General features: G+C 36.6%; 1 protein-coding gene across 4 annotated transcripts in view; it reads left to right on the top strand.

Moving 5' to 3' along the window:
- LOC148673560 (transducin-like enhancer protein 1) overlaps positions 1–27,061 on the top strand; it is a 48,496-nt gene that overhangs the window by 8,944 nt on the left and 12,491 nt on the right. The window contains exons 5-11 of one of the 4 annotated variants that reach the window (XM_088630175.1): positions 5,611–5,673; positions 9,253–9,327; positions 17,930–18,134; positions 19,403–19,419; positions 24,911–25,027; positions 25,472–25,525; positions 26,571–26,723. In XM_088630175.1, coding sequence (XP_088486301.1) covers positions 5,611–5,673; positions 9,253–9,327; positions 17,930–18,134; positions 19,403–19,419; positions 24,911–25,027; positions 25,472–25,525; positions 26,571–26,723 — 684 coding nt within the window. Of the gene's footprint in view, positions 1–5,610; positions 5,674–9,252; positions 9,358–17,926; positions 18,135–19,402; positions 19,420–24,910; positions 25,028–25,471; positions 25,526–26,570; positions 26,724–27,061 lie in introns of all 4 variants that reach the window. The other 3 variants (XM_088630174.1, XM_088630173.1, XM_088630172.1) reach the window with 3 other exon arrangements.

The following is a 27,061-nucleotide window of genomic DNA, read 5'->3' as shown; positions in this document are numbered from 1 at the left end:
TCTAGTCAACTATAATTGTACACCCTTAGGAATCTGAGATCATCTTGTTTTCCCATTAATTGGCCTTGATTAGTTGTACATTTTTTAAAAGCTGCAGAGTTTGAAATATTTTAATAACCTGTTTTTTCTTTTTTGTATTTTCAATATATTGATAATTATAATTTCCAGTGGTGCAGTTTGATGTAATTGAAACTCAGAATAAGTATAACATTTCTGTACGTTTTTAGTTAAAATCCTCACATACTGCTTTATAGAGCGCAAGCGAATTGCCAATACTGCTTGTTTAGCAGTTTGCCAAGGCTGTGACAGTATGGATTTTAAATTAGAAGGGAAGACCTCTGTTTGTCTCCCTGCCTGACTCCTTCCCCTGCCATTTTTCTGTTGAAAAGTACCCCTGCCTGCTGAGGAGAAATCGACTTGAGAACCGAATACTGCTTTTGTCTCTGTGTGACACATGAAAGGCCCCCATGGATTACTGTCAGAACCGCTGAAGGAAGTGGTGGGCAGGGGGGTGGACTGGTGGGCATGGAGACGAGCCTCAGCTCATTAGATGCTGTTAATGTAGCTGTTGCTCGACTGGGCAATCAATCCAGACCTCCTTATCTATCTGAGGTCCATAAAGCCGCCATAGCAGGTCAGGATAATGAGAGGGATATGAACCTATGGTCCAGAAGGTTGTCTTCTTCATTGGCCTAATAGTTGTATGTTCATATATATCTATCATAAGCATGTTGAATAGATATTGATGTACGGAGTGACAGATTGGATTTAGAGCCTGTGTGGGTTTTTCTTATAGCTTTGTCGATAGTGGTGTCACACAAACGAACCTGTAGTGACTGAAATGAATTATTTGTCTTTTGTCTAATTGTGAATCATTTTGTTGCTATATTAATTTAGTAAACCTAACTTAAATGTAAAATTACTGTCACCGCTAAATGACAGATGTGTGTTAGTTTACTTGGTGTAACTAACATTCTCATTGGCATTTAATTAAACGTCATTAAAAGGCTTGTTCTTTTTCATATTTTTAATTTTTGGGGGGCTAAATTTATAGCCAATTGTTTGGCTCAGACTCAGGCTTGCTTTTGTCCTTGTGATCTAATGCTGGGAAAGCTTCTATTATTTCTATCTGGCTGTTACAAAACAGATAATGTACTTCTTAGGGTAGTATAAGTTTTAAACAATGCAGAATTTGTCCCACATGACGCGTAACACTATTAAGAGAGCGAGCCGGGCACAGTTAGAAGCCCACGGAGATGGTCTCTTGTAGTATTTTGCTAAGGAGGTCCCGGACATACTAAAGATGCGAGAGAGACTGACTCATAGTATCTTGACGACAGCTTCTCTCCTGCCAGTTGGCAGAGATTCAACAGCATTCGCAGCTGTGAGCGGGTAGGGTGATTGTTTACACTGCCTGCTGAATAGCTGCTGATCTGCTGTATTCAGCCCATCTTGCTGGATAATTGGAATTTGGGCAAGCTGAAAGCACATCCTGTATACTGTCTGGCTCAGTGTATAAAGGGCAAGACTGGCGTGGTCCTGTCAGGGCTGTTGTATTTTAAGTAGAGTTTTGAGACTGGTACTTGCTTCATGATCATTTAACTTTAATATGTGGCTAGGAAAATGTTTGATATCTTAATTGAAATGAGGATATCTTAATTGTACAGATGCAAGAAGAAATGTATTATTTGTAAGGGTGAGTTTATACGAGTTTGAGTAAAAGATATGTGTTGCAACACCTTAAGTTAAATGCATACTTATGAATTTGAAGGACTTTGCATGTTGATAGGACTCTAGCCTAATTACTTTTTTTCCTTTTGTGAGAGGGCTACCAGTATCATTACAGAACTTTACGGGATATATATTCATCTTAAAAATGGTCATCTGCAATGCATTTGGTAAATTTAAGCATTCCAGTGTTTGTCACCTCCTACTTAATATGGCTGTAAAACTGAGATGGATGTGGCTACTTTTCGACAGCTATTACTCAGGAGGCCAGTAAATTTGATTGGCTGCTGCAATTCAAGCAGAATCATTCGATTTGAGAGTAACAGAAAGATAAGATATCCAATTATCCAAATAATTTGCAGGGTTAGCTACTGTTGCCATGGAGACCTGAGTTGGAACAAATTAAATTTTAAGCAATGAAATAATCTTAAAGTGCGCATGGGAATAGGAAAATTTGGCTGTGGCACTTGGGTAAATTGAATCTAAGCTTGACATGCTATTGTATGACATTGATGTACTACTGGTATAAAGTTTTAATGGCACTACCTTGCCTGATTCATAATAACTGCTGCATTTAGAATATCAATATAAAAGGTGTCCATTGCATTTATTTATCTAAACAAGGACAATGTAATGATTTTGAATCTTATCAATCTGCATTTTCTCAGACCAATAAACACTGTGGTTCAGAGCTCCCTTTTATCTCCAAAGAAAAACCAAATGCTTTTACTTAACTAATGTATGCATTTGCATAATTTCTACAGAAAATCTGTCCTTGCCATAAGTATGCATTTGAGTATCTATCTTATCATATCTTTATTCCATACTAAATTGTGAACTGTTGTTATTACAAAAGATGAATGGTGCAGCTTAGTGAATACTGGGATTTTTGTATGTAGTGGTAGGTTTCCATCAGTGCCAGTTTAAACGTTTGCAACACTATTTCAGTTAATCTGAAAATAACTTTCCAGAATTCAAATTTCTTAATTAATCTTAGTGAGACCTCATGAAATAAATCTGTCCCAATTACATACTTGTAGGTAGCTGTGTCAGCATGCGTAGGCTGCAAAGGAACAAGTAAAGATTTATTCTATGCTGAAAAGAGAAGAAAAGAAATGCAACGTTTCATCTTGAAGAAGGCTCCACAGCCGAAACCTTGTTTTTCTTCTTTTCAGCATGAAATAAACCTTTTACATCTTCCTTTATGTACTTTTAAGATCTTTAACGCCTTTTAAAGTGAACCTCAGAGGTTTTAAAGATCCCATACTAATTCTAATGTCATTTGGGAACCAAATTGGCCCATTAAACCACTGCTTGGAGTCACTTTCGCAGCACCAGTAAGGGAACTCTCCCATTTCCCTCCTGATACCTATAATACAGTCTATGACTGCTTTGCCTGGGGTGGGTTATGTGGTATGTGGTTATCTGATCTACAGCAATGGTGTACAGCCAGAACAGGTCACACCCTAAGAAGCTTGTCAGTAGCTTGTCAGCTTGTACATAGCCATTCTTTATTGGTCAAGGGCAATCCCTTGACAATCCACATTCTAGGGTTTAATATTTTTCGGGGGAAAATTATTATAAATTATTCTTAATTATTTTAATTAATCAGGATTTTTATAGGATGTCATTTGTTTTAGAAACTGGATATGATCCAGATAGTCCCTGAAATTGTCCATATTGAAGCCCACTAAGAGAGTTCACTGAGTTTAGGTTATTAATGTTCCTGCAAATCTTTAGCAGTGGGGAAAATGTTGTTTAAAGAAGAAATGTCCCTCTCTAACAGAAATCACAGCAGACTGAAACTTGATATCCATACTACATTGAAGACTGCTCAAAAATATTACTCTATCTAGTCAGCTTGTACTGTATATAGGAGATCATGCTAAAAACAGGTATGCCGTGATATGTAAAATGTGTGATGGTAGAACCCATTACCACCAGCTAGCCTTTACTTTTTGTAACCTGCTGAATATTGAGACAACATCCAAATGTTAAAATTGCTGAAATCTGTGCAAAGCAGCTTTGCTTAATTTTTCTTGAGCCTTATCCATGTTGAGATCTGAAGCTGAGTTCAGTGCCATCACTAAGGAGGAAACCATCCTTTAAATAGTAGATATCCAATTGCTGTAAGTTGCTGGACTTTATTAAGTGCTCATTAATGAATTGTCAGTTGACAGTTTGCAGTAAATGTAAAGAAAGTCTCTGCTGCAGTTATACCTGATGGTTAAGAATGCTTACAGGTGACAATATGTAGGAGTTTTGGGACTGTATGACAAATTTGCTGAAACCATGTGCTTTGGCAAGAAAGTATGTTTAAAGCACCTTCTTATTAATGTTCTATTCATTCAAAACATTACTTGATGTAAAGTGTTATTATCTTTCAATAATGCTGCTGTACATATGTAAACCTTCAAATCTATCGTAGTTTTAGGTCTTTAATAACACATGAAACTTATAACTTTATAACATTTTAGTTTCAGTTTTACTAGAAAATATGTATTTGATGAATGTGGAATACAGTGCTGTACTGGAGAAATTGGCTTAAGCTTTGATGTTCCTTTTTAGATAGCAGCGCAGTAGAAACGGGGCATGGATGGGGCCTGGTTCTTTCAATTTGTCAGTGAAAATGAGAAATTAATATTTCACAGTTTTATGGTGTTGTTACTTGATCAAAGCATTCAGCCTCTAATTAGTAAAAAATTAAAAAGTGAGCTAAAAAATAAAGAGGTAAGCTTCACGCAGACTACTTAATCATGCAAAATGCAGGAGAATTCCTTCATGTTAATTTTAATGATGCTTCAAAAGGGAGGAAAGCACTTAAGTGAGGGGCCCGCCAAGCTTGTCATTTGCAAATAAATCAAAAGGCCATCATCGCTGTAGCAGGAGCTGATGAATGGAATTGCTTTGTCATTCTTTGATAGGCCCTGCTCTTAAGCCTGCTATTAAAAATGAATGCAAACGTTCAAGAGGCTCTGCATTAGGAACATAAACAATTAAGGGCACTTGAGATGCTCAGCTAAGAGCTGCCAGACAGATACAAGAGCTTTCTCCTGGAGACATGGCCCACAATCTGCCTTGCCAGAGAGCTAAAGAGAAAGCTCAATTAGTGTAGCCAGGGCTAGCCAAGCAGCTTTCAATCCTAGTTTATCTTTTTTCCTTTCATTGTTTTAAATGCAAAATACTTGAAGTCCATTAATCAGTACACGATGGCTGTTCACACAGATGGAAGCTGCTAGCCTTCAATGCAGATGCTTTTGGAGTGTAACTCTTGGAGGATTTTAATAAGCATTGAAAAAATATAGCCGCAAACAATCTGCTTTTTCTTGGATGGGTCAGTTGACTTACTGCTTTTGCCATGGCTATGGGAAAATAGAAATAAATGCTTGCTATTTTTTTAGCATGGAGAATAAATTTGAGCTTGAATTTGCAAATTATATAGAAAAGTATGATCACATACTGCTTTAATTCAGCTGACAATATTGATTTAGTATCCATGGTTTTTAGTGGAGCCCATTCTGTTCATCTAAATTGTTTTTTATCTAATAAAGATCATAGGGAGTACCTTTCTGTACCTCTTTGACATGGGTGCTGGTACTAATTTCAAAGGTTTTTGGTTTCCAATAAAAAAAAACTAATTGCCGAAAACATTTTTACTTGTGTATTATAATACATAAGTTAGTCTTGTTTTTAATTGTCATTCAAGTTTTGAATGGGAAAATGCTTTTAATTTACCATTTTAAGCTATACGAATACATATGGCAAGTTCACAACAGTTTTTTTTATCGTCTTAAATTTGGATAATTAGATGCAAATGTAATATTGCATAACTCTCAACCGGTGTTTTATATTTTTAAACCCTGGTGTTTTTTTTCCCTACAGACTGAGATCGCTAAGAGGCTGAATACAATTTGTGCACAAGTGATCCCATTTTTGTCTCAGGAAGTAAGTAAACCAGCTCAGCTAAAGTTCACTTGCCTTTTCTGTTTTCAAATTGTCTGCTTTTGAAATGTTATTTTTGGCAAGGCATATGTCAGAGAAAGATCTGTTCTTCCCGCAGCTTGAAATGTCTTGTTGATTAGTCTGGAGGAACGGGTGGTAGATCATAAACACCAAGATGACAGATGAACCTCAGATTTAATCTTTGTTTTATAATGCTTGAACAAATACTATTTTTAAGGAATATTTCACAGACATTTTCGTCAGTGTTTAGTCAGCATTACATAAAACAGACTGAAAATCCATTCATCTGTAACCCCTAACACATGAGTAATATTGCACGATCATAACATGCTTTATGAAAGTTACCTAATTAACACTATAGTAGTTCAAGTAGGTATTTGTGTCTGCTACAAAGGAAAAAGTAAAAGTTATCTCCATGCTGAGAAGAAAAGCACAACGTTGCGGCTGTGGAGCCTTCTTCTTCCACCGCCTTCACACCCAAAGAAGGCTCCACAGCACAATGTTGTGCTTCTTTCCTTTTCTTTTCAGAATGGAAAAAACTTTTACTTGTTCCTTAATTAACCCTATGTAAAGTTTGGCTTCCTTTTAATTTATAGCAGAATAAAAGGTTGAACAAGGAGGCAAAGGCACAAATACATATTGGACTGTGACTCTCGCATGTCTTTCTGATCATCCTGGTGCCAGTCAAGAGTTGCAGGACGGGGATAATCTGAGAGACTAAGAAATGGCTGGATGTTTTTTTGGGTTGCATGTTGGGACAAACAATAATGAATATGGAATCCATACATTTGCAACATTGCTTTTTGAGAGGTTCACAACTTTACAATTTTTAGATCGTACAGTAAATATCTGAGTCTTTTATTTCATTTCAAGAAACACAATTGCAATGAAAACCTTCTGAAAATGAATAACACAGAGAATAATGTTAGTCTCTGTCAACACTAATTGTGCTGTTGTATCAGTGGTCATGTGCTCATGTCGTTGAGTGCATTGTCATTGATACAGAAATTGGCCAATTATCTGAAAGACTTCCAGGCTGTTGCTTGTCTATGAATGATTTTTTTAATTTTTAGTTGATTTATTTAACAGCCCTTGGAAAGTAACAATATATTTTACAGTTTTTCTGTCTTGATTTGTGCTGAACTGTATTGTCTGGTTTATTGTATAGGGTTTCTGCAGCCTGTAGCATGCCTCTTATGCTGAGATTGTATTTTGGAGAAGCTCTTAGTGCTCTAAAATCCCAAACAGGCCATTATAACATTGTCTTAATAGAGATGACTTCCCTATATAAGACTTGTTTGACTTTTTATGAATATATTATATTGAGCATGTCATTGGATTATTGGTAATAGTACTTATTCTGATCTACACACCTTTTTAAAGCTCCACTCAATCATTAGTTTAGTGCTTTACACAGAAATGAAAGCCATGATGTGTATGTTCTCAGTTATTTCAACCATTTTATGGGATTTTTTTGTTTTATTTAGATTTCTTTTTTTCTTAGAGCACAGTACCAAAAAACAGGTTTCAAAGCGCTATACATGGACTTACTGTGAAATGATGGAAATAATTAAATTTCCCCTTGTCCTTGAAAATCATGGAAACAAATTAGTCAACACCTTAATAATTCCTTGCATTTTATATAGAGCTTTTCATTCTAAAGTACCATAAAGCGCTTTGTGTATAGGAGGGAGTCCACTCTGTACCATTGAAGTGCAGCACCCACATGGGTGATGTGAATAATGGTTGCTCCATCTGTGGTCCCACTACAGACCAGAAAGTCTCTCCACCCGGCATTAGCCAGCCCCAGCCTTACTTAACTTCTGAGATCTAACAGTACATGACCAGTTTGGGCTACAAGTTGGTAGCCTTGCTGCCATTCATTCTGGGTGCTGAAAGATTGCTTTTTGTGCACAAAAAGGTGTTTTTAGATAACTGATTCTTCATATGGACTGCAATCCTTTGTGTGCACTGTTTATAATCATGTTACACTTCTGCTGGAAACGCAGATTAGAAGGACATTTCAAATTTTCCAAAAACTGTAAGAAAAAAGTCCACAATTTATGTCTTGTGATGTATGGACAAAAAATTACCAAATGCAGAACATTACACGCTGTTGTATTTCTATACCCTGTGGAGGTTACCGATTTAAGCAGTTACTTAAAATATTTAATTTTCTTGTATATACTTGAGGTGGGTAGCTGCGTCAGCATACGTAGGCTGCAAAGGAACAAGTAATAGGTTTATTCCATGCTGAAAAAAAGAAGAAAGAGACCACAACGTTTCGGCCGTGGAGCCTTCTTCAGGTGTCACCTGAAGTGACACTTCTTCACCTCACCTGAAGAAGGCTCCACGGCCGAAACGTTGTGTTCTCTTTCTTCTTTTTTTCAGCATGGAATAAACCTATTACTTGTATATACTTGGGCAGGTATTGACCATTTGCATATACTGTATTTAATGTGTGTGTGTGTATATATACATATAATATATGCAAAGCCTTCCAGATGTATTCAGACCCCCAATAAATAAAAACAAAATGATAGTTATAGATGTCTTGCTAACAAAATATATACAAAATATCAGGTTCACTTTCCACATTCCTGGTTAGTATTGTACATGTACCAACTGTTAAAAAAGGTGCAAATGTCTGATGCCGCTATTCTAACATACAACACCAGACTATTTCCAAAGTTAGAGGACTATATGAAAAGTAATTTCTTTGAATTCTGAATTGGTCTTTACACAAAGGCAACAAAAGATAGAAATGTTCATATTTTTTTTACAAGTACAATATGAAATGTAAGTACAAGGGAACAGATGTAACCAGGAAGGAAAACTTGTGAGAGGTGCACAAAAACCTTTGATGAATAAGGTTTCAGATACTAACTTGACATAAACTGTAATGTTGATTCCACAGAGAACTGTGCACCATTACCTGAAGATATAGGTAATTCAAGCACAAACATGAGGTGCAGCTTAATCCCATTGGGACTTGGCCACAACCGCTCCCAAGCACATCCTGCTTCAGAGCCACACAGCGAGCACGACATGGCATCTAGAGGGGAAGCCGGCATCTATCTGCAAGCTCAATGCAGAGCATGTGTTACACAAGTCCAGCTGGTATTGCTCTCAGTGGTGGTCACACATGACTACCCTGTGGCTTTTGCAGTTTTTGCAAGAGGCCATCAGTGGATCAGTTCTTAATCAGCATAATGAATTTACCCAAGTCCACTCAATACTATATCGGTTTCAAAACCTGCCATGCAGTATAGTCAGTTTCTGGATCATAAAGTCTGAATTTAAGTTTTTTTTAATGCTTACTATTAAACAAATTATATGTGGATCCATTTGTCTGAATGACCTTATTACGGTGATTAAGGTTTGTAAAATGTTAATGTACAACCTCTTTTTACTGTTAGAATGTAATTTTAACTTCTGCGTCTTATTTATGTTTTTTCACTCTACAAAACGTATACGTGGGTGTTTTACTTTGTGTACATGTTACAAAATTAGTTTCGAACTCCCCATTCACAATTTGTTTTTCTGTTTTTATTCACCTAGCACCAACAGCAGGTTGCACAGGCAGTGGAAAGAGCTAAACAAGTCACCATGGCAGAACTGAATGCTATCATCGGGGTACGTGGCCTTCCAGGTCTTCCTCCTACAGTGTGTATACCTTTCTATTACTTACTGCTTGGGGTTGTGGGTCAGGGGGTGTGGGGGACTGTGAAACTGCCCTGTGTATTCTTCTGAGGACACCTGCGGCACTGTACCTGTTTAAGGTGAAATACACTGTGAAACAGAATAACGCATAGCTATACCACAGCTGAGTACATTTTAGCATTATACAATAGTAGTATGCTTCCAAACATCTCCATAAAGCCACACTGTACATCTAAATAAGTTCTCTCAGTGCTTCCCCCTAAGCCACAAAAGACATCAGGTGCATCCTAATGTATTACGCCCATTATGATGTCTGTAGTGGTACTAAAACGTCTGTGTGCAATCACTTTCAGCTTGAAACACCACAGTGCAAAACAAGCAGTTTCATGGATTGTTAGGTGGCAATACGTCTCATTTTTAAATCCAGTATTGGCTCCTGTATCTTTAAGTGCTGTACAGCCAATTTTCGTGTGTAAGTTTGTAGAAATATGCACAGTAGCTTCCAGTTCTTTGCATGTTTTTGATGCTATGTAACTGAAATGCTCCATCATAAAAAAAAATCCAGTATGTTCAGGTTTTGTTGCATTCATTAAAAACACAAAAAGGTGCAAGACTATCAGTTTTGCACAAAATGAATTTATCCCAAATAATTACATCTAAATGCCCAAACTTCAAAGTTTTTAACAGCTTAACTCTTCAATCAGCTGCTTCTTCTATGGCTTTGATAACATAGAGATGGCTTTCCCTGGAACTTGTGCTTGTACGGTGCTTTCCTTAGTTCATGTCATGTTCTTTTGGATTGTTGGTTTGGAGATTGTGATGACCAGTCTTGAACATTCAGACGCATCTCACGGTCTCATTTGACATGGGAGGTAGTTGCAGTTTTGGAATAATTCATGACTCATGTTGCCATAAATTCTGCTACAGACCTCAAATTCATTAGCTGAACCTTGTATTGCAGTTTTGAAAAAACACTCTAATGGCCAAAGTTTTTTTTGAAGATTCACAGTTGTTGCCCTTAGGTGCAAATTAGACTTCCCAGCCACTATTCTGACCATACATATGGATAAAACTTTCCTATATCTTGTTCCTTGTGGGATAACCTGTTAACCTTGAACTAAGTAATGGGCATCAAAGTAAAAACTTTGATGTCTTATGGATTTTTAATAAGCCATTAATAGACTTTAAATCTCTGGATATTATCTGACATGGTACTGTTTCTAGTCTCAGTGTCTTGTACCCTTTAAACCTTTATTTTTAGTTAAGGTGATATCCAGAATTTTATATAAACTTTCTGAAGGGTTGTGAAGCTACCAGATGACTAACAACATTTGGAGAATACACATTGTCATTATATGAACAATATTCTTATAAATGCATGTTTGAGCTGAGTCTCAATTTTAAGAGAAGTGAATCTTCTTAATAAGCAATTCCAAAATCAAAAAAGGGAAGTGTCCATATGAAATCTTAATCAGTAGATGTTAAGTTGGCAAACCGATTTCTACTGTGGATCAGGTGAAGAAGTGAGAAATTGCATCAGTGCTTGGAAAGACTCTGCTCTGTCAACTCTACTATACCTGTAAGATGTTGGCCAAATACGGGTGGTTGTCCATAATGGTATTGAAAGGGTTCTTAGTTTCTGTTAAAGGAATTATTTTGTTTTTAATTTCAGTGTAATTGGTAATAGTATCTTCACTTGGTATAAAATACACTATTTTTAGGTATGGAGTCTTTAAAATGTTGTTTCACTGAATTATTCAGGAACTTTTTTTATTTTGCTAAAGTTAACCTTATGCCGTTACGAAGTTACGTTTTTGAAAATTTCTAAGCCGCAACGATCATACTTTTTATTATGCCATCTAAATGAGCTCCTATGGTCTTATTTATTAATCCTGTTTACTCATTATAAGCACCTGTTCCCTAAAGATTGTTATACAACCTACAGTAACATTGAGAGTTTAATTTATGAAAGTTCTTTGTGGGGTATGCTGTTGACCAAAGACATGAGTGCATTGGAGATGTTCCATAACACATTTTTATCATGTAATTTAAATTACATGTATAGTTTAATTTCCTCTTTGAGTTGAAGACAAAAACAATTTGCTGGGCACAAGATATGGTGTGAAAAAATAACATTATAAAGAGTCCTTTATGTAAATAGTTTGATCTTTTTTTCCCAAAATAGCGTTCACTTTGAGCAACTATACAAAGAGAATATATGTGTGTGTTTTGGAGGGGGGGCAGGTCTATGGTCATGAAATGTAAGTAGCCTTGTTTCTTGGTCGACAGTATAATTCTTGTTATAATACGACAGTATTAAATCATGTTTAATGCTCTGAAATGTTTTCTGAAATTGCATTCTATTTGCAGAAAGCTTGGGAGGGGGCTATTTACATTTTACTCAAAAGAGGATGCCTCCTAATTGCCTCTTTTCACTCCTTTTAACCATTTTGCTGCTCTATGCAGGAGATTGTTTGCTTCCTCGTTGAACTGACTAGCCATCAGTCACCCTATTTTTGCATTTCAAATGAGTTTAATGAAGCGTGCAGACCTGCCAACCAATAGCCTGCTGTTTGTCTTCAGATTCAGAAAAATTCCCAACGTTTTCGGTTGCTCAAGGTTGGAAAGAGAATTAGCTGGGACACGAGAAATAGACATTAAAAATATTCCAGCATTAGCAGCTTGAGCAGATTCAAATTACTCATTTATCAATTTATGTTAATTGCTTGTGAGAAGATGCCCTGCTGGTCTTTATAGTTTTCTCAGACACTTTGTGATGATAATTAGACATGCTGCTGTACGGATTAATGCTGGCACAGACCAGTGACGTGCATAGACAATGGAACCAGTTAATCCATCTGTGCTTAAAACTACATCCCTACTGGAGATGGGTTTTATTTTATTTTTTTTTCTTATTCTTTTGGGTGAAGGGGGAGGAGGAATAAGTGCAGGGGATTAGTGCTGATAAAAGAATTGGCCTCAGCTTGAAAACTTTCCTTTCATCAGTTTCTCAATTGCAGCTCTGCAGTCAATTTGCCTGTGGTAAGCTATTGGCAGTCAATTAGGTGAAATAAACTGGGAGGGTGACCTTCACTTCCTTTTAATAGCTTTTTCTCCCTGAACCGGTGAGCTTCAGTGGATTTTCAGCTTAAATTTTATTCATGCCGCTTTATAATACTTGACAGCTTAGCCTTGCATAAACATACAGCCCTTTTGTGTGCCTCCCTTCTCAAATTGTGCCCCCACCCCCCTTGTCTATCAGATTTGTATTGCTACTCTTTGGGTTCATTGAAATTTTTTTGAAAAAAAAATTTGGGTTCAAGTGCTGGTAAAAGGTTCTGGTATGAAAGGATCAGTCAACGGTAACTACGGCCATTCTCATGCAAAAAACGGCGAATACAAATGATGGGCCATTTTGTTTTAAGGAGAAGGGAAAGACGGGCAATGGACTTTTCATGTGCTTTTTATTATTTCTGTGCCTAAAGGTTAAATGCAGATTGTTGAAGTACCTTTACAGGCAAAATGGTGCCTCCCACTTAATCTTAAATTCAGACTGCTCAATTACTTTCCTTAAAATCCCAGTTCATTTTATCATATTTGAAAATTAGCCTTGAATTATGAACATGAATGGGTGATGTACAATCACCTAAAGATCCTTTCATTTGCTTTCACACCAAAAGCAAATAATGAATCATGAAAATGTTGATTTACGTTTATGCACATTAGGTTGTGGAACATGTAAATCCTTGAAGCTGATTTTGCTTGATTCCCAATTGATACTAAGGGAGTCTAACTTTTTATTTTAAATCTCTCCAACCATGCACTTCCAGGCTTAAGTGCTCCATAATTATGTTTTAGAGTACAATGGGTTTCATGCTCTGGCACATGCTTGATTTTACTTGAAAGGGATTGTGTGCATCCTGACAAAATGAAGCGGTGTAAAATCGGGTTGACAATTCACTAGACCTTTAGTCTCCCTCATTGCACATGCAATGTGTCAACCTGTCTCCCCAGGGGAGGAGGCTGCAGGAGCCTGTCTGCTCCTCCTAGCAGCAGCCAGGGCTGCAGTAAACTCTGCCCAGTTTGATAGCAGCTGTCAGTATTGTTCTGGGATCTGACCCATTGGTAAGAACAATGAGGGGGCATGCTCTTAAACCACAGCAGCATTTAAGCCAAGAGCAGACGTAGATGTTTGATGGTTTAGACAGCTATTTGCAGCATGAAAGATCTCCTAAGTAGGGGAAAAGTCTTGTCAGTGCATGTGTCAGAAAGGTATGATCAATTGTTTCCATATGCTTGCGATTGAACAACCTCAACTGACCTGTACCTCTGTGGAGTTTCCGCACGTGTAAGCTTGTGTATACAAATGTAATGTATAGGTCCTGGAGTTTCTCGATCATGTGCTCTTCAGGGCTTCTCACTGTAGGTCAATCATTAATCCTTCATGCATCCCTAGACATGCAGCCATTACTTAGATGTCCAGCATAATTTCTAATCTGATAATATGAAGATATTGATGCAAATCAGTAAACTTATGCAATTAAAAAGCATAAAGAATAATTAAAAACTTTTTAATTGCAGTTTATTTGAATTCATTGAATGAATGCATCTATTCACCTGGTGTCCAGCACATCAACAGACAGGACTTAATTTGACGTAACCTGAATCACAAGATAAAAAGGAAGTCATGGAAAGAGTCAAGGAAAACTCCAGCCAAATGTATACAGTACACGCACATAACTAATAACAGAATTGCTTTTCTTATCTGTTATAGTTGGGGAAATCCAGTGCTGGCTTTTGTAACTTGGGGAATTTCATGTATCATGTACTGTATGGTATGTGAGTTACTGTGACTCAGAATGATAATCTGCAGAGCATTTTGGAAAGGAGCTGGCGAGACAAAATCCATGTCTTAAATTCAGGAGCACAGACCAGGTTCAAAATGATGAAAAAAATGACTTAAACATTGATTTTTCAGAATATTGTTTTCAGTCTGATCCCTCTGTGAGGAGCCCTGAACATCCCATCTGGTTGCCTCATGAGAAGTGCCCCCTTATCTCTACCTTTGTTAGTTATATCAATACTCTTACCAGACGTGAACATGAGACGCAGAATGTCAGTGAAAGCCAAAGGAAAATTGTCTGCTATGAGCTGCAAGAATCAAATGATTTAAATGAAAGAATTTCTTGAATATAAAGTGATGTTTTAAAAATTGAATTTATTTCTTTGCCACAGTGGGTATGCTTTTAGTTTGGCTAAAAGTGAATGTGAAGGTTTCTAATAGACTGTTTTCATTTTTGCTGCATTACTACTAAAAGTAAAGATAAGGATTAACAGGATATCTTTCCCATCATACCTACATCACAGTATTGATATACAATATAAAATGTAAAGCATTGCAAGAAAACTGATAAAGTAATTTATAAGTTCTGCTTAAAATATACAATGGATTTTACCTCCGCACTGTATATGATATTATCCAGTATCTCAATGCTGAAGTATTTTACAGGCTCCTCTGACAATACTTGGTAATTTAAATACTTTTATAATGGTAGGTTGTCTTTCTTAAGTACCCCCAGAAGTATGTTAGCTGAAAAAACAAGTGCCTGGTCTTTGCCTGTGCTGAGCATCTCTTGTTATAAACAGCTCTGCCCACTTGGAACTATTTTTATCAGAGCTGTGGTTAATTGCTGCCATAGAGCAGGCTCTGCTTTATGCATTGCTGGGTTTTTAAAAGAAACCGGACACAGCTCTTGATCTTTGAGCGATGATAGTAATTGCTCGTGGGGCAGACCTGTTACTTGTTTTGTTCCACACTGTTCTTATGGCAGGTGTCTAGTTTTTAATTAAGGGCCAATGGACATGCTCAGTTGACCGAAGCATTATTACAATTCTCTTAAAATATAAAAAGACCTTGGATAGAGGTGTTCCATGAAGGTTAATAGAGCTGGAGAGTGACCCAAGTGACCTCAAGTCTGATTTTCTTACACTTCTAGCTCAGTAGCTGTCTTGGGAAATCTTGAAATGTTTTAAAATGACTATTTTTGTAAGTGTATGGTTTAAAGTAAATAGTGTTTAACACTTTTTTCCCCTCTTTATCTTAGTTTGTTTCCTCAAAGAAACATGGCTCTAGCATACCAGTGTCACAAAGGTGTTGCTTTTCTGATAAGTAGGGCCTGTTGGTTATTTTTTGTTCTTTCTTGTCAAGCCTTAAGAAAATCCCTAAACAGGTTATATCACCACCTTTGTCTAGTCCTTGCATTCTACGGAGAGTCACTTCAGTCATTGAGTTTGTTTGTGATCAGTCACTACGACAACTGATTAATCAAAATACCACAAGCATTAAATCATTATCCAACATCCTTGTGTGTTTTTTCTAAAAAAGTGCATGAGTAGAGTGCCAGTCTGTTTTGATTCCCAATGTGTATAAATATAAGGAGTTGCAACTACCTTAAGTGATTTGTGCATGCTAGGGGGTAGACCTGTGTACTGTAATAAGTAGCACCTTCTTCTTCTTCTTCTTTTTCACAGCCTTAGTCCCAGACTGTCCTGGGGTCAGCTGCTTTGGTTGCTCTTCTCCATTTGTCTCTGTCGAGCACATCTTCCTCACTCACTTCACATACCTCCATATCTTTTCTCACACAATCTATCCATCTCTTTCTAGGCCTACCTCTTCCTCTGTTAGCTTCCACCTCAAATTCCATTACCCTCTTTGTTACTTCCTCAACGTTCCTCCTCATGATATGTCCATACCACCGTAACCTCGCCTCTCGCATCTTCTCAACCACATCCACCACCCTACATCGTCTACGGATTTCTTCATTTCTGATCTTATCCTTCATTGAAATCTGCAGAATCCATCTCAACATCCTCATTTCAGTTCTTCTCATCAAGTTCTCTTCCCTCTTTCCAACTGCCAAGCATTCAGCTCCATATAGTAGTACAGGTCTAATCACAGTCTTGTATATTTTGCACTTTAACTTTCTGGGAATTTTCCTGTCACAGATTATTCCAGTTATTTCTCTCCACTTGTTCCATCCAGCTTTCACTCTTTGTTTTACTGCCTCCAGTGTTTCTCCTCCCTTTACCAGTTTTGATCCTCTTCTCTCCATTACCATTACCATTATTTCACCTCCATTTCATTATAGCACCTGTAGTATCAGAATATAATACAGCCTGTCGCATGCCATTAGGTGGTGTGTGAAATAGCCAAAGGTGTACCTTAATTCAGACTGTCAGAGCACTCTGTTGGTTTTAAACCTAGGACTATAAAGACAACCTTGTTGACAAAAGCCTTTGATCATACCTGGCAATTTAACATTTTAATGTGTTTTATGTTTTAGTGATATCCATTGGTGTCAAACATTTTGAAGGGAAAATGTATAAATAAATACTGAAAAAAGTTTTAAAGGAAAGGTGATGAGTACACCACAATTAAATTGAGTCCGATTTCGGCAAAATGGAAATACTTTGTTTAGAACATTTAAAGGGCTGTAGTTGCAGTTTCTGATAATATTGGTTTGACAGGAAAATAATAAATACTACTACATTATGTAACACTTTTATGATATTGGTCTAATTGGCTTAATCTTTAGCGCAGGAGATTTCAGCAAGTTTAGACCAGATTATACACTGAGCATGTGCGTTGTGCTTCCAGTTTTAAAATCAGCTGATTAAAATCACTTTCAAGTGCTTTTGTTTTTCATCTCAGACCAAATTTAAATCTTGAATGCCTAAGTATTTGTAGGAATGTTTTTTTTACTAGCTCTAAATTATTTCCAAAGATTTTCATTCTTGTTTGTGCAACACCTTAGCAAAGTTTATAAGAGAATTTGCTCATATGATTTCAGTTTCTCACTATGTCAAACAGGTACTTAAATGCTACTGTTGGATGCTTGGTTTCTTTTCTTTTTGGTAGGTGGTATTTGGCTGTGACCAGCATGAAGAGGGAAAAATATAGGGAGTTAAAAATATTCCTTTATATATTCTGCACACTTTTGTTTTCCAAGTAATTCCATAGCTAGCTAGAATGTAATCGCAAGTCTATCCATTGTAAATTTGTTTTTGTTGTGAACAAGCACACAGCCATGCCTGCTTGATTAGTTATGTCTGAAATTCAAGTAGTGATAGGTTCTGGGTTTAGTATAAAAAATAAATGAATTATGAAGTGAGACGATGTAAAATCATATAATATCTTGTTTTGTGTAATATATTTCAGGAAATGTAATTTAAAGTGCATTTTAATTTTGATTCAGTATGAATTACTTCCCTATTTTAGTGAATTGTACATCTTGCATAAAAAACTGATAACATACCACTTTATAGTAGAACCTGTTGCATTTGGGAAATATATAAAGTCAACTCTTATGTTATTATTAATGTTTAATTAATAATCGTTTAACATTGTTAAAGTGTATTCACGTGCATTACAGTGTTCATACCCTAAACATCAATGTGCTAGAGGGGATGGCAGTATATCGGATTGATTACTTGTTTTCTTCATACACTTATTGTTTTTTCTTTTTTTTTTTCCTCCCTCCTGTCTCTGCCTGATCGGTGTGCATCCTCACAGCAGCAGCAGCTCCAGGCCCAGCACTTGTCTCATGGACATGGCCCCCCAGTGCCCCTCACCCCCCACCCTTCAGGCCTACATCCGCCAGGCCTGCCACACTTGGGCGGTAGTGCGGGTCTGCTGGCTCTCTCCAGTGCCCTTGGTGGGCAGCCTCACCTAACAGTCAAGGAAGACAAGAAAAACAGTCATGACCCGGATCACCACAGAGGTGAGAGGCCAGGCAAGCTCGATTAGGACCATTTCAGTATGAACAACCACACTTGTTTTCTAATCCGCTTTGTGCTGGCTTTTTTGAGTTAAGATGCAAGGAAAAAAACACCCAGTTTTTCGGAGACATTTTTGATTGGGGGGGGTTGTGATTGTGGATGGTACATTGTGTGAGTGCATAAGTGGGACATTCAGTCGAGCGATGATGAGTGATAATGTTTTGTTATAAGTTTAAGTGCAAGTTTTGTTTGCATTGAAGAGCTGAGGTCCCATTTTTAATATTTTTTAAATGTTTGTAAATTCCCTATTTCAGAAGAATTAGCTTTCTTGAAGCGGTCTTCAGCTACTGTATTTTACCAAATGTTTGGAATTTGTCAGTCTTGAAAGTGATCAAGTTTAAGTTTGTCCTTAGTGTCTGCACTCTATGCTAGAATCCTTATCTTAAGCCTTATTTCCAAAAGTTAAAATAGGGTTTTGAAGGCAATGGATTATTTGTCCATATTGTAAACCACTGATTAGGTTTTAGAATTACAAAGACTGAATCATATGTGGTTTATGCTATGTATTTGAAGTTTTTGTGAAAGGGCAGGCTGCTAAAGTTTTTAATGTTTTTTTTACAAATGATTAAATTGTATTTTTTCATATGCATTAACCAGACAACTGTATCATAGAACAATATATACACCAATGGTAATGTTACAAGTGGAAGGCTATTGTAATCTATTTCCCGGACGTATGGTGGGTAGTGTTTCTGAAAGGGACAGGGCCTCACTTGTAACCTGTCGTTAATTACCTTTACATCCTTTCTTTCATACTTTGGCTGTGGTCTATGTACAAGTTATCATAATGGAAAGATTGCTAAATATGTCGCAGTAGTATACAAACATCTGTGTATAATGCCAAAAGGTTATTCGATCCATGCCAAGTGCTCAGTTATCCTACATCATGAACGTCTTTCCTGCAATAATTGACATGCTGTTGCACTTACTTTATTTTGAAACAGATTAAACAATAATTTATTCAGCTATTGCTGCAAAGGGGCAAGGGTTAGTTTGAGAGACTGTAACTATATTGTTACTAAATAAGTGTAAAATTTTCAGGAAATTGCTGTATTAGGAATGTGCAATGATTTCTGTTAATAAAATCTGCTTAAAAACTTGAATTCGCCTGTGTTCTTCTAATTTCTTTTTTTCTTTGTTTTCATTTCTGTTTTTGCACCTTGTTACTGATCGGCCATGTTTGTGCATTTCTTGGTAACTGCGGAAACAGAGAGAGAACCAAGCACAGTAAGTACATTTGCTTTACTGCTAACTAATTTTAATGAACCTATTTGCCAACAGCAAGTAGTTTCTTTAAGAAACCTCAAAAATATATTTTTGTTTTTAATTAAATCGAAATGTGCATGATAGCATCACTTAGTTTTCTCACTTGGAAAGGAAAAGGTTTTGTCTAGCATTTTACTGCTAGATAAAAATTCTTGCAAATTGTATATCGTCCAGATATTCTTGAGCATATATATCATCCAGACGTTAAACCACACAGTGGAACAGAAGTTTTGATTTGTAATAGGTAAATGGGGATGGTTATGAAAACTGGTAAGTGTTCTACACTAAACCACTATGAACGGTGCTTTTTACATTAATCTAGACCTGAACATTAATAATTGCGCCAGTGTGAACGATCCTAATCAGAATTTCCAGTATTGGGATGTTCCACTAGTCCAGGTGTTCCAGTAACAGGTTGCCTTATGTTTGTATCTTTGTGGTTTAGGTAGCAATGTTATATGAAAAATAAACTGGTTACAGTTAACAGCTGCTAGTTCTTGATTTTGCTCTTTTGTGTTGATTTTTAACTTCCTTTTGACATAGGCAAGTTAATATGTGATGCATTTTTAATTTAAATATTGTGTTGATGGGTTTCTTACATTTTCTGTGGAATCTTTCTCTTCCTGATCTGGTTTGCACTTTGATTAGGAAAAACATTGTCCCTGCAATACAGAATCATTATTTAATCTCCTTCCTTGAAGCTACTGTAACTTTATGTACAGTCATCTACCCTCTTTCAGGCTCCTTGTTAAACAGTAGTAGGTCCAAGATTTTCACAAAACTTTAGTCATGGTTCAAAATTCTGAAAGTTGCAGCTTTCAATTGAAAGGAAATATCCACTTGGTTCAAGTGGTAGTAGTTCTTTAGGCTGAACTGAGAAAAATACAGGTAAAGTGAATATGCTTTAAAAAAAACGAAAGATCCGAATGCTTTGTCACAAGAAGGATTTATAAGCATCCCCCAGATTTTCTGATGGGTCAAAAATAAAGGGGACATTATTATATTAGGTGCCTGTGAGTACAATTGCCCTTCTTGGTGTAATATTTAGCGGTACAGCTCCTCTGTATTTAGCTGAAAAATGTTTTGAGAACACATTTCATCAAGTTAAACAGAACAGCAAGCACAAGATTTAGAAAATAGCAAGCGGTCATTAAAGGAATCTGATCACTAAGTTGGTCTCTAGGTAAAACTGAGTAGTATTTTTGTATCTATGTAAGTAAATCTCTTAAGTTGTAAAATCAAGTTGCACACCCCTTACATATTGATTTTTTTTTTCTTTAAGTAGGGTATAGTTTACAATAGTCTTGATGCCCATGTTTATCTCCAGAGGGTTTAGTGACAACATCTGTCACCTATTCATTTGTCTCACCTACTGTTTTCATAGCAAACAGATCTTTGAAATGCAAATGTCCTCAACCATGTTACGCTTATCATAAACATTTGTGGGTTAATGTGGAGTTCAGCTCTATTGTGTCATAAAATTGGGGCAAAGAGGGGGGGGAACAGTGAAAGGTCATGTCTTGGAGGAAAAGGACAGCCAGCCAGGATTTGCAAGTATTTAGCAGCTAAATGCTGATAACACTTTGTTCCTGAAGCCATTTAATTTGCTTATTTCAAAGCAGATGTATTTATTTTAACAACCCCCTCTTTGCTTGTCCCCACCCACCAAAGGCACTTAGTTTTGAAATGCACTGTTGGAGAGATGTACTTTAAAGGAGCTCTTCACATGGAATTCCCAAAGCAACCTCTGAAGTTTACATGGTAGTAATCGCACTGGATATTGATGTCAGAAGTTGCAATGATTTTTATTCTTGCTTCGTGACTGTGGAACCATTTGTTTTAGTTTTACTATAGCATGTTAACATTAAATGGGAGCTTCTTGTTGCACTTCTCACTGAACCCCCTTGTGTACATGTGGGGTAAATGTAGGCCTTTCTCTGTAGCTCAAAAGAGATGTAGCATATGCAGTATATTAGCAATTCATTACTCCACACGTCTTCAAAGACTTGCACGTCAAAATTCTCAGAACATTGATGACAATGTCAATTCAATTTTTTAATGTGGTTTGATCCACCAATTTGTTAAATCTGCAGTAAATATCTATATCCTGCAAAGACATTCCTCGTATACCACTGGAAACTACCTGTAATGTAATAATAAGCAATGTAAAATCTATTGGTCACTAAAGAAAACAAAATCATAATCAAATGTATGTGACCTAAAAAATCCCCAGTCAAGTGCTGTACATGAGTATCTTAATTTGCAACAGGTGCAGTGTTATATCAACACATTGTTACAAGGGCTTAATGATTATCTAATTGTTTAAATGTGCAGTGTTCCACATTATTAGTCAACAGTGCAAGTTCACTGGAGCAGAAAGTGCATTATGCCTGGATCTAGCTATTCAAGATAAATGAGGTCTGAGGATCTCCCAGTGTTTTTCCCAGACAAGCATGCATCGCTTTGAAAAAAAATATTGTTCTCCAAGGGACACCTGGAAACAAAGCTTAGGACACCTATCTGAATAACAGTCATATCTACATGAAGTACTTCAGTTCACGTGCTCTGTAGTCATTAATGTTTTGCTCATTTGTGGCACTGGTTTATTTTATTTTTAAAAACCTGTTGACTCAGTCAGAGTACTGGTGCAGTATATACATATTTCATTCTTTGAGAGAGGCTTTCCCCAACTTTAAATTGAATGTTTTTTTTTCTCTTTTGTAGGTGTTCAGATCTGCAGATTTTAGTTTTTAGCATATGCTCAAATGTGTTCACTGTGAAACAGTAAATCACTGCAGTTTGTAAATAGACCAACAGACCTCATGCTAGTGTTAACATAACACTCCCTTGTGTATTTCTTAAAAGCATACTGGCATGATTACAAAATAATGCAGCTAATAAGTAAATCCGTAAATAGTGGTTAGAAACATAAGGTACAGGTTCGTTCTCCAACCTGTTTGCAGAGGCTTTACATTATAGAACAAGGTTTGTAAAGCACTAAAGTAATTGTCAAAACACTTCCTAATTACATTGCTGAATGTGATGTAAGAAATGGATATTTGAGAAATATGCTTTGTTGCTCCCTTTCCAAAGACTTTTTGGTCAATAATATGATATTTACTAATACCAATCTAGAGTATTATACCATAGTACCCGAAAAGGTTGGAGAATGTGTTCACAGGGATATAAACAATCTAACTGAAATTCAATTTGCTCTGAATTTAAACTTTGTTACATGTAACCAGTTCACCTCCCTGTAAGACTGACATTAAATCCAATTTTTTTGTCTTATCTTTTGAAAAAAGAGGAATCGTTTCATGAAGCCGTGCTTGTTATGATAAAAAAACTGTTCTCTGTTGTCAGCAACATAGAGAAAAGGGTAGCCATGATTAAAAATGAATCAGTTGGCAGCCAGTGGAAATGTCATTGACGATAATCGCTTTAATTGAACTACTACAAGATAACATGATGTTCAGTAAAAGTTTTTAAAATTCACTGAAGTACAAGTTAACCTGAATATCATTCAAGTGCAGAAAAAAAATAAATTTAGCTTTCACATTTCAGGAAGAAAGTGCTTTCAGAATCCTAAAAAAAAATGTTTTCTTACCGAGTATTGTATTCAAGCCCTGTAAATAAAACGGTTAATGTGAAATGTTGTGTCCTGGGTTGATGTGCCTCCGGCATCAACCAGTTGTAAAGGTTATGCTGTGAGTTACTTTAGATTAAATTTCATTGGGGTCTTGTCCGTTTGCTTGCAAGAGCCCCATGGCACTTTCTTCAGCTTGACTGGCCGTAAATGAAAGACAGCTTAGTATTTGGCTGCAAGGGCTGTCCCTGAAGTAGACAGGAGCTGACAGGAGAAAATTTGAAGTGCTTGTGCTTGATGTGTTCTGTGTTTTTATTTTACTCCACAGGAACTGAACATCGTCCTTCTTTAAGACCAGTGAAAAAGATTACCCTTGCTCTCCATGTCTCTTGAAAACCCTTAATTTCCCCAGGATGAGTGTTGCATTTGTAGTCTGGGAAGATCAGATAGCTCTGAAAATCTGAAAAAAAGTCGGTCTTTCCCCACTTTCCTTAAAGTGAATAGTGAAGCGTTTACCTCTTGTCAGCTAGCTATAGCAGTAAACAAAATGGCAGCAGCACTGTAAAAACATGGTGTAGGCATATTCTGGTACTCTGATTTATCTTTTGTTTTCAACAATTTTCTTTTTCCAAATGAGGGTTTAGCGGAGCCTTGTGAAAGGGTTTTTTTTCACAGAAATTATTCAGCATTGTTCCTAGTATTTAACACATCACTGAACAAATTGCCCCCTTGGATATGCTAATCCTGTGTTTAAAGGAACTCATTGTAACATGTTTTAATACTTTAGCTGGAGGGGAGATGGGAATCTAAGACGCGTAAAATTATCATGTGACCTGAAAAACATCAAAATTGCTTGTATTTTGCGGGTCAGTGGTTTATTTTGTGAGATCTTTTAAATAATTTACCCTGTGTGGCTTGACATGAAAGCACTGCCTGAGACAGCCCTTTACTTCATTCCTCGATTTGCTTGTTTATTAATGTCTTTGTGGATATTGATGCACATTTCATTGTCAAACATTTTAAAATCTATTTTACATAATGATTTGATGCTAATCCCCACAGAAAGAATTAATTCAAAAGCCTTGAACAATAAATCTGATTCCATTAACTAATACTCTTTCTACAATGATACAGTGAATGTCCTGATGAGTTACTGTTCTTTAGGGAATTAGTGGTACTGATTTTTGCTGATTTTTTTTTTTTAATGATGTATCTGAAAAACAAATCCTTTCGGTAAACACAAGCAGACCAGTTTGTGTTTTTCACACTTATTTTTATGAACCTTGAGAAAATGCATGATATACAGTTCCAATGAGAAAAAAAAACGCTTTTGTTTGCTATAGCAGTTTATAATGTGTCTTACCTCACATTAATAATTGTGTTTTATGCTATTAAAAATCATCTCATAATTAAAATCCTTCGTGTTGTAGTGTTTGGAGGTTTGAATTTATATGCTTATAGTATAATAAAAATCCTTACATGAAGAGTATGGCAAAACTATGCAAAGAATGTTCATGAATATTGTATGAAATCTGTTGTTCCCCAAGCGCATTGATTGTTTGAATAGAAGACAAGTGAATGGTGACTGATGATGGACTTTGAACCCTGTTGGCTTCACAGTGAATAACACAGACCCCCTGATTAAAATGCATGGAGTGCTATCAGTGTTTCTCTTTGAAGTCTTTGATGATGGGTTGAATTATAGAGGAATGAAAGGCTAGGCCTGATGATGGGCTGAATTATAGGGGAATGAAAAGAAATGTTGGTGTCGTGTTTCACTGAAGCTTATTGCATCCTCTTTAAAAAAAGAAAGAGTTAATGTACAAATTGTTTTCAAACAACACTGACCTTTATCTTCTCTTCTAGAGTAACTCCTTGCTGGTTCCCGAGAGCCTGCGGGGCTCAGACAAACGTCGAAATGGACCAGAGTTTTCTAATGATATGAAGAAAAGGAAAGTTGAAGACAAGGATTCCAGCCATTACGTAAGAAATGAGTAATTTTCAATATAAAATATACTGTTTCCAAAAAGCTCAGTTCATTGAACAACTTACTAAAAAAAAGATCATTTTGTGTGCTACTGTTTTTAACTGACATTTTATCAGCTGTGTGTAGTGCCAAGGCATGTTATAAAATACATAGCAGTGTGTCGAATGCAATGTTTTCCAAGATAAAAAAAGGTTTAGTAAAGTTTTGGATCTCAAATACAATCACATTCATAGTTTATAGTTAGTGTAACATTTTAAATATTTGAATTGTAAATATTACATTGCAATGTAGTAAAATACTGATGATGATCTTGATATAGATGTACTGACAAAAATGACTTTCTTTAGCTTTAAGTGCTATAAAGCACTACAGATAGTAAAGCTTTGCCAACTGTTAGTGTTGCTGGCTCATCTGTGCATAACAAAATCCTCTATTTACAGGACAGTGATGGAGACAAAAGTGATGACAACTTGGTAGTTGATGTTTCCAATGAGGTTTGTTGCTTAATTTTAGAGGATTTTTTTCTAACTTTGCTTAGAAGGCTGTTATGCTTTTCCTTCAACATGAGATCCCCTCTGGGGCACTTGAGTTTGGTATTTAAACACCTTTCATTGCCAGCTCCTGGTTAGCAGCCAGGCTTTGCTACTGGCAGCAAAAATTGCTAGTTTACTCTAACACTTGCCCCTTTAGAACATAGAGAATTGCCCTGTATGAGAGGAAAGTGACCTCTGAGATAGGGGGCATCAGTGTGGATTGCTGTTAAATCTCCTGCTTCACTCCCAGTCTGGTAGCTGAATTGGGAATGTGAACTCATGACCTGTCAGTGCTAAGGAAACCATAAAGTCATCACAGTGACTGCTTTGTTTGGTAATTGTTTTTGTCAAAAACGTCAGTTTGGCTCTTATTCCAAAGTTGCATTAAAATTTATTATGTCATCTGGGTTATTTTAACAGCTGTCTTCACATAGGTTTTTTGAGAATAATTTTTAATTGAAATGGAAAGTAACAAAAGCTAAATATTGTAATGTATGATATATTTTAAAAGAAACCCATTTACAGAATGTAATGCCCATATAAGTTTTTGCAGATGGTTAGATGTAAAATAGATGAGGTTTACTGGGAAATTCATTGCTGCTTAGATGTACCATAACTAATTTGAACACTGATTAAACCTTAAGCACTTCACTGAGCTTTGCCCTAAATGAACTCTGAAAAATGTGAAAGTCTATACCTTTTTGCAAAGAGTTTGTGTATATGTGAAATAACAGCTATATTGACAGTTTGCAGAAGTATTTGAATTGTTTCAACTTCTCTAAATATAAATGTTCTTTACATCTGTTTCTTTAGTAATTGGTGACTTGAAAACAAAATTATGGTTGGAAAAGCAAGGTGGAAAGGGCTTATATCCAGTAGTTTACCACTGGAAATGTTTTCAAAAGTCTATAAACATTTTTGTTTGGGTCAAGCTGAACTGTTGGAAGTGAAATTTCCCCTATGTGTGGGCGCGGTTACACTTGTGTTTAACGTTTTGTCCCTCTAGGACCCTGCTTCGCCACGTGGCACTCCTGCTCACTCCCCGCGTGAGAATGGATTAGAAAAAACTCGCCTGCTGAAGAAAGATGCCTCCAGTAGCCCAGCCTCTACTGCATCCTCTGGCAGTTCCTCTTCTCTTAAGTCTAAAGAGATGAGCATGGTACGTAGTGACAAGTCCATCGGACTCTGCAGTGGGATCTGAGAGCTTTGCAGCTCCTGCTCATTGGTCATATGGTTGGTCCAGGTCATTGGTCTGGTTCATGGCTCGGGGTACATACATGTTATACTATACATGCACCCATAATAAAGGCTTCAGGTCTTGATATCTCTTCCATTTCTCCATCTTAACTTAATACCAATGTGATGAAAAATTAGCTATACGGCAAATTACTGGAGCATTTGGGGATTTTTGCATTTAAAATAGTGTCACATTTCACATTTGTATTGTCTACTATTTGTCTTAAAATCATTCTTTAATCTGTTTGTAATAACGTGCGC

Source organism: Lepisosteus platostomus, chromosome 4 (assembly GCF_059453375.1).
Source record: "Lepisosteus platostomus isolate fLepPlt1 chromosome 4, fLepPlt1.hap1, whole genome shotgun sequence".
NCBI classification, from domain to species: Eukaryota; Metazoa; Chordata; class Actinopteri; order Semionotiformes; family Lepisosteidae; genus Lepisosteus; species Lepisosteus platostomus.
This window is presented reverse-complemented; position numbering and strand designations above follow the sequence as displayed.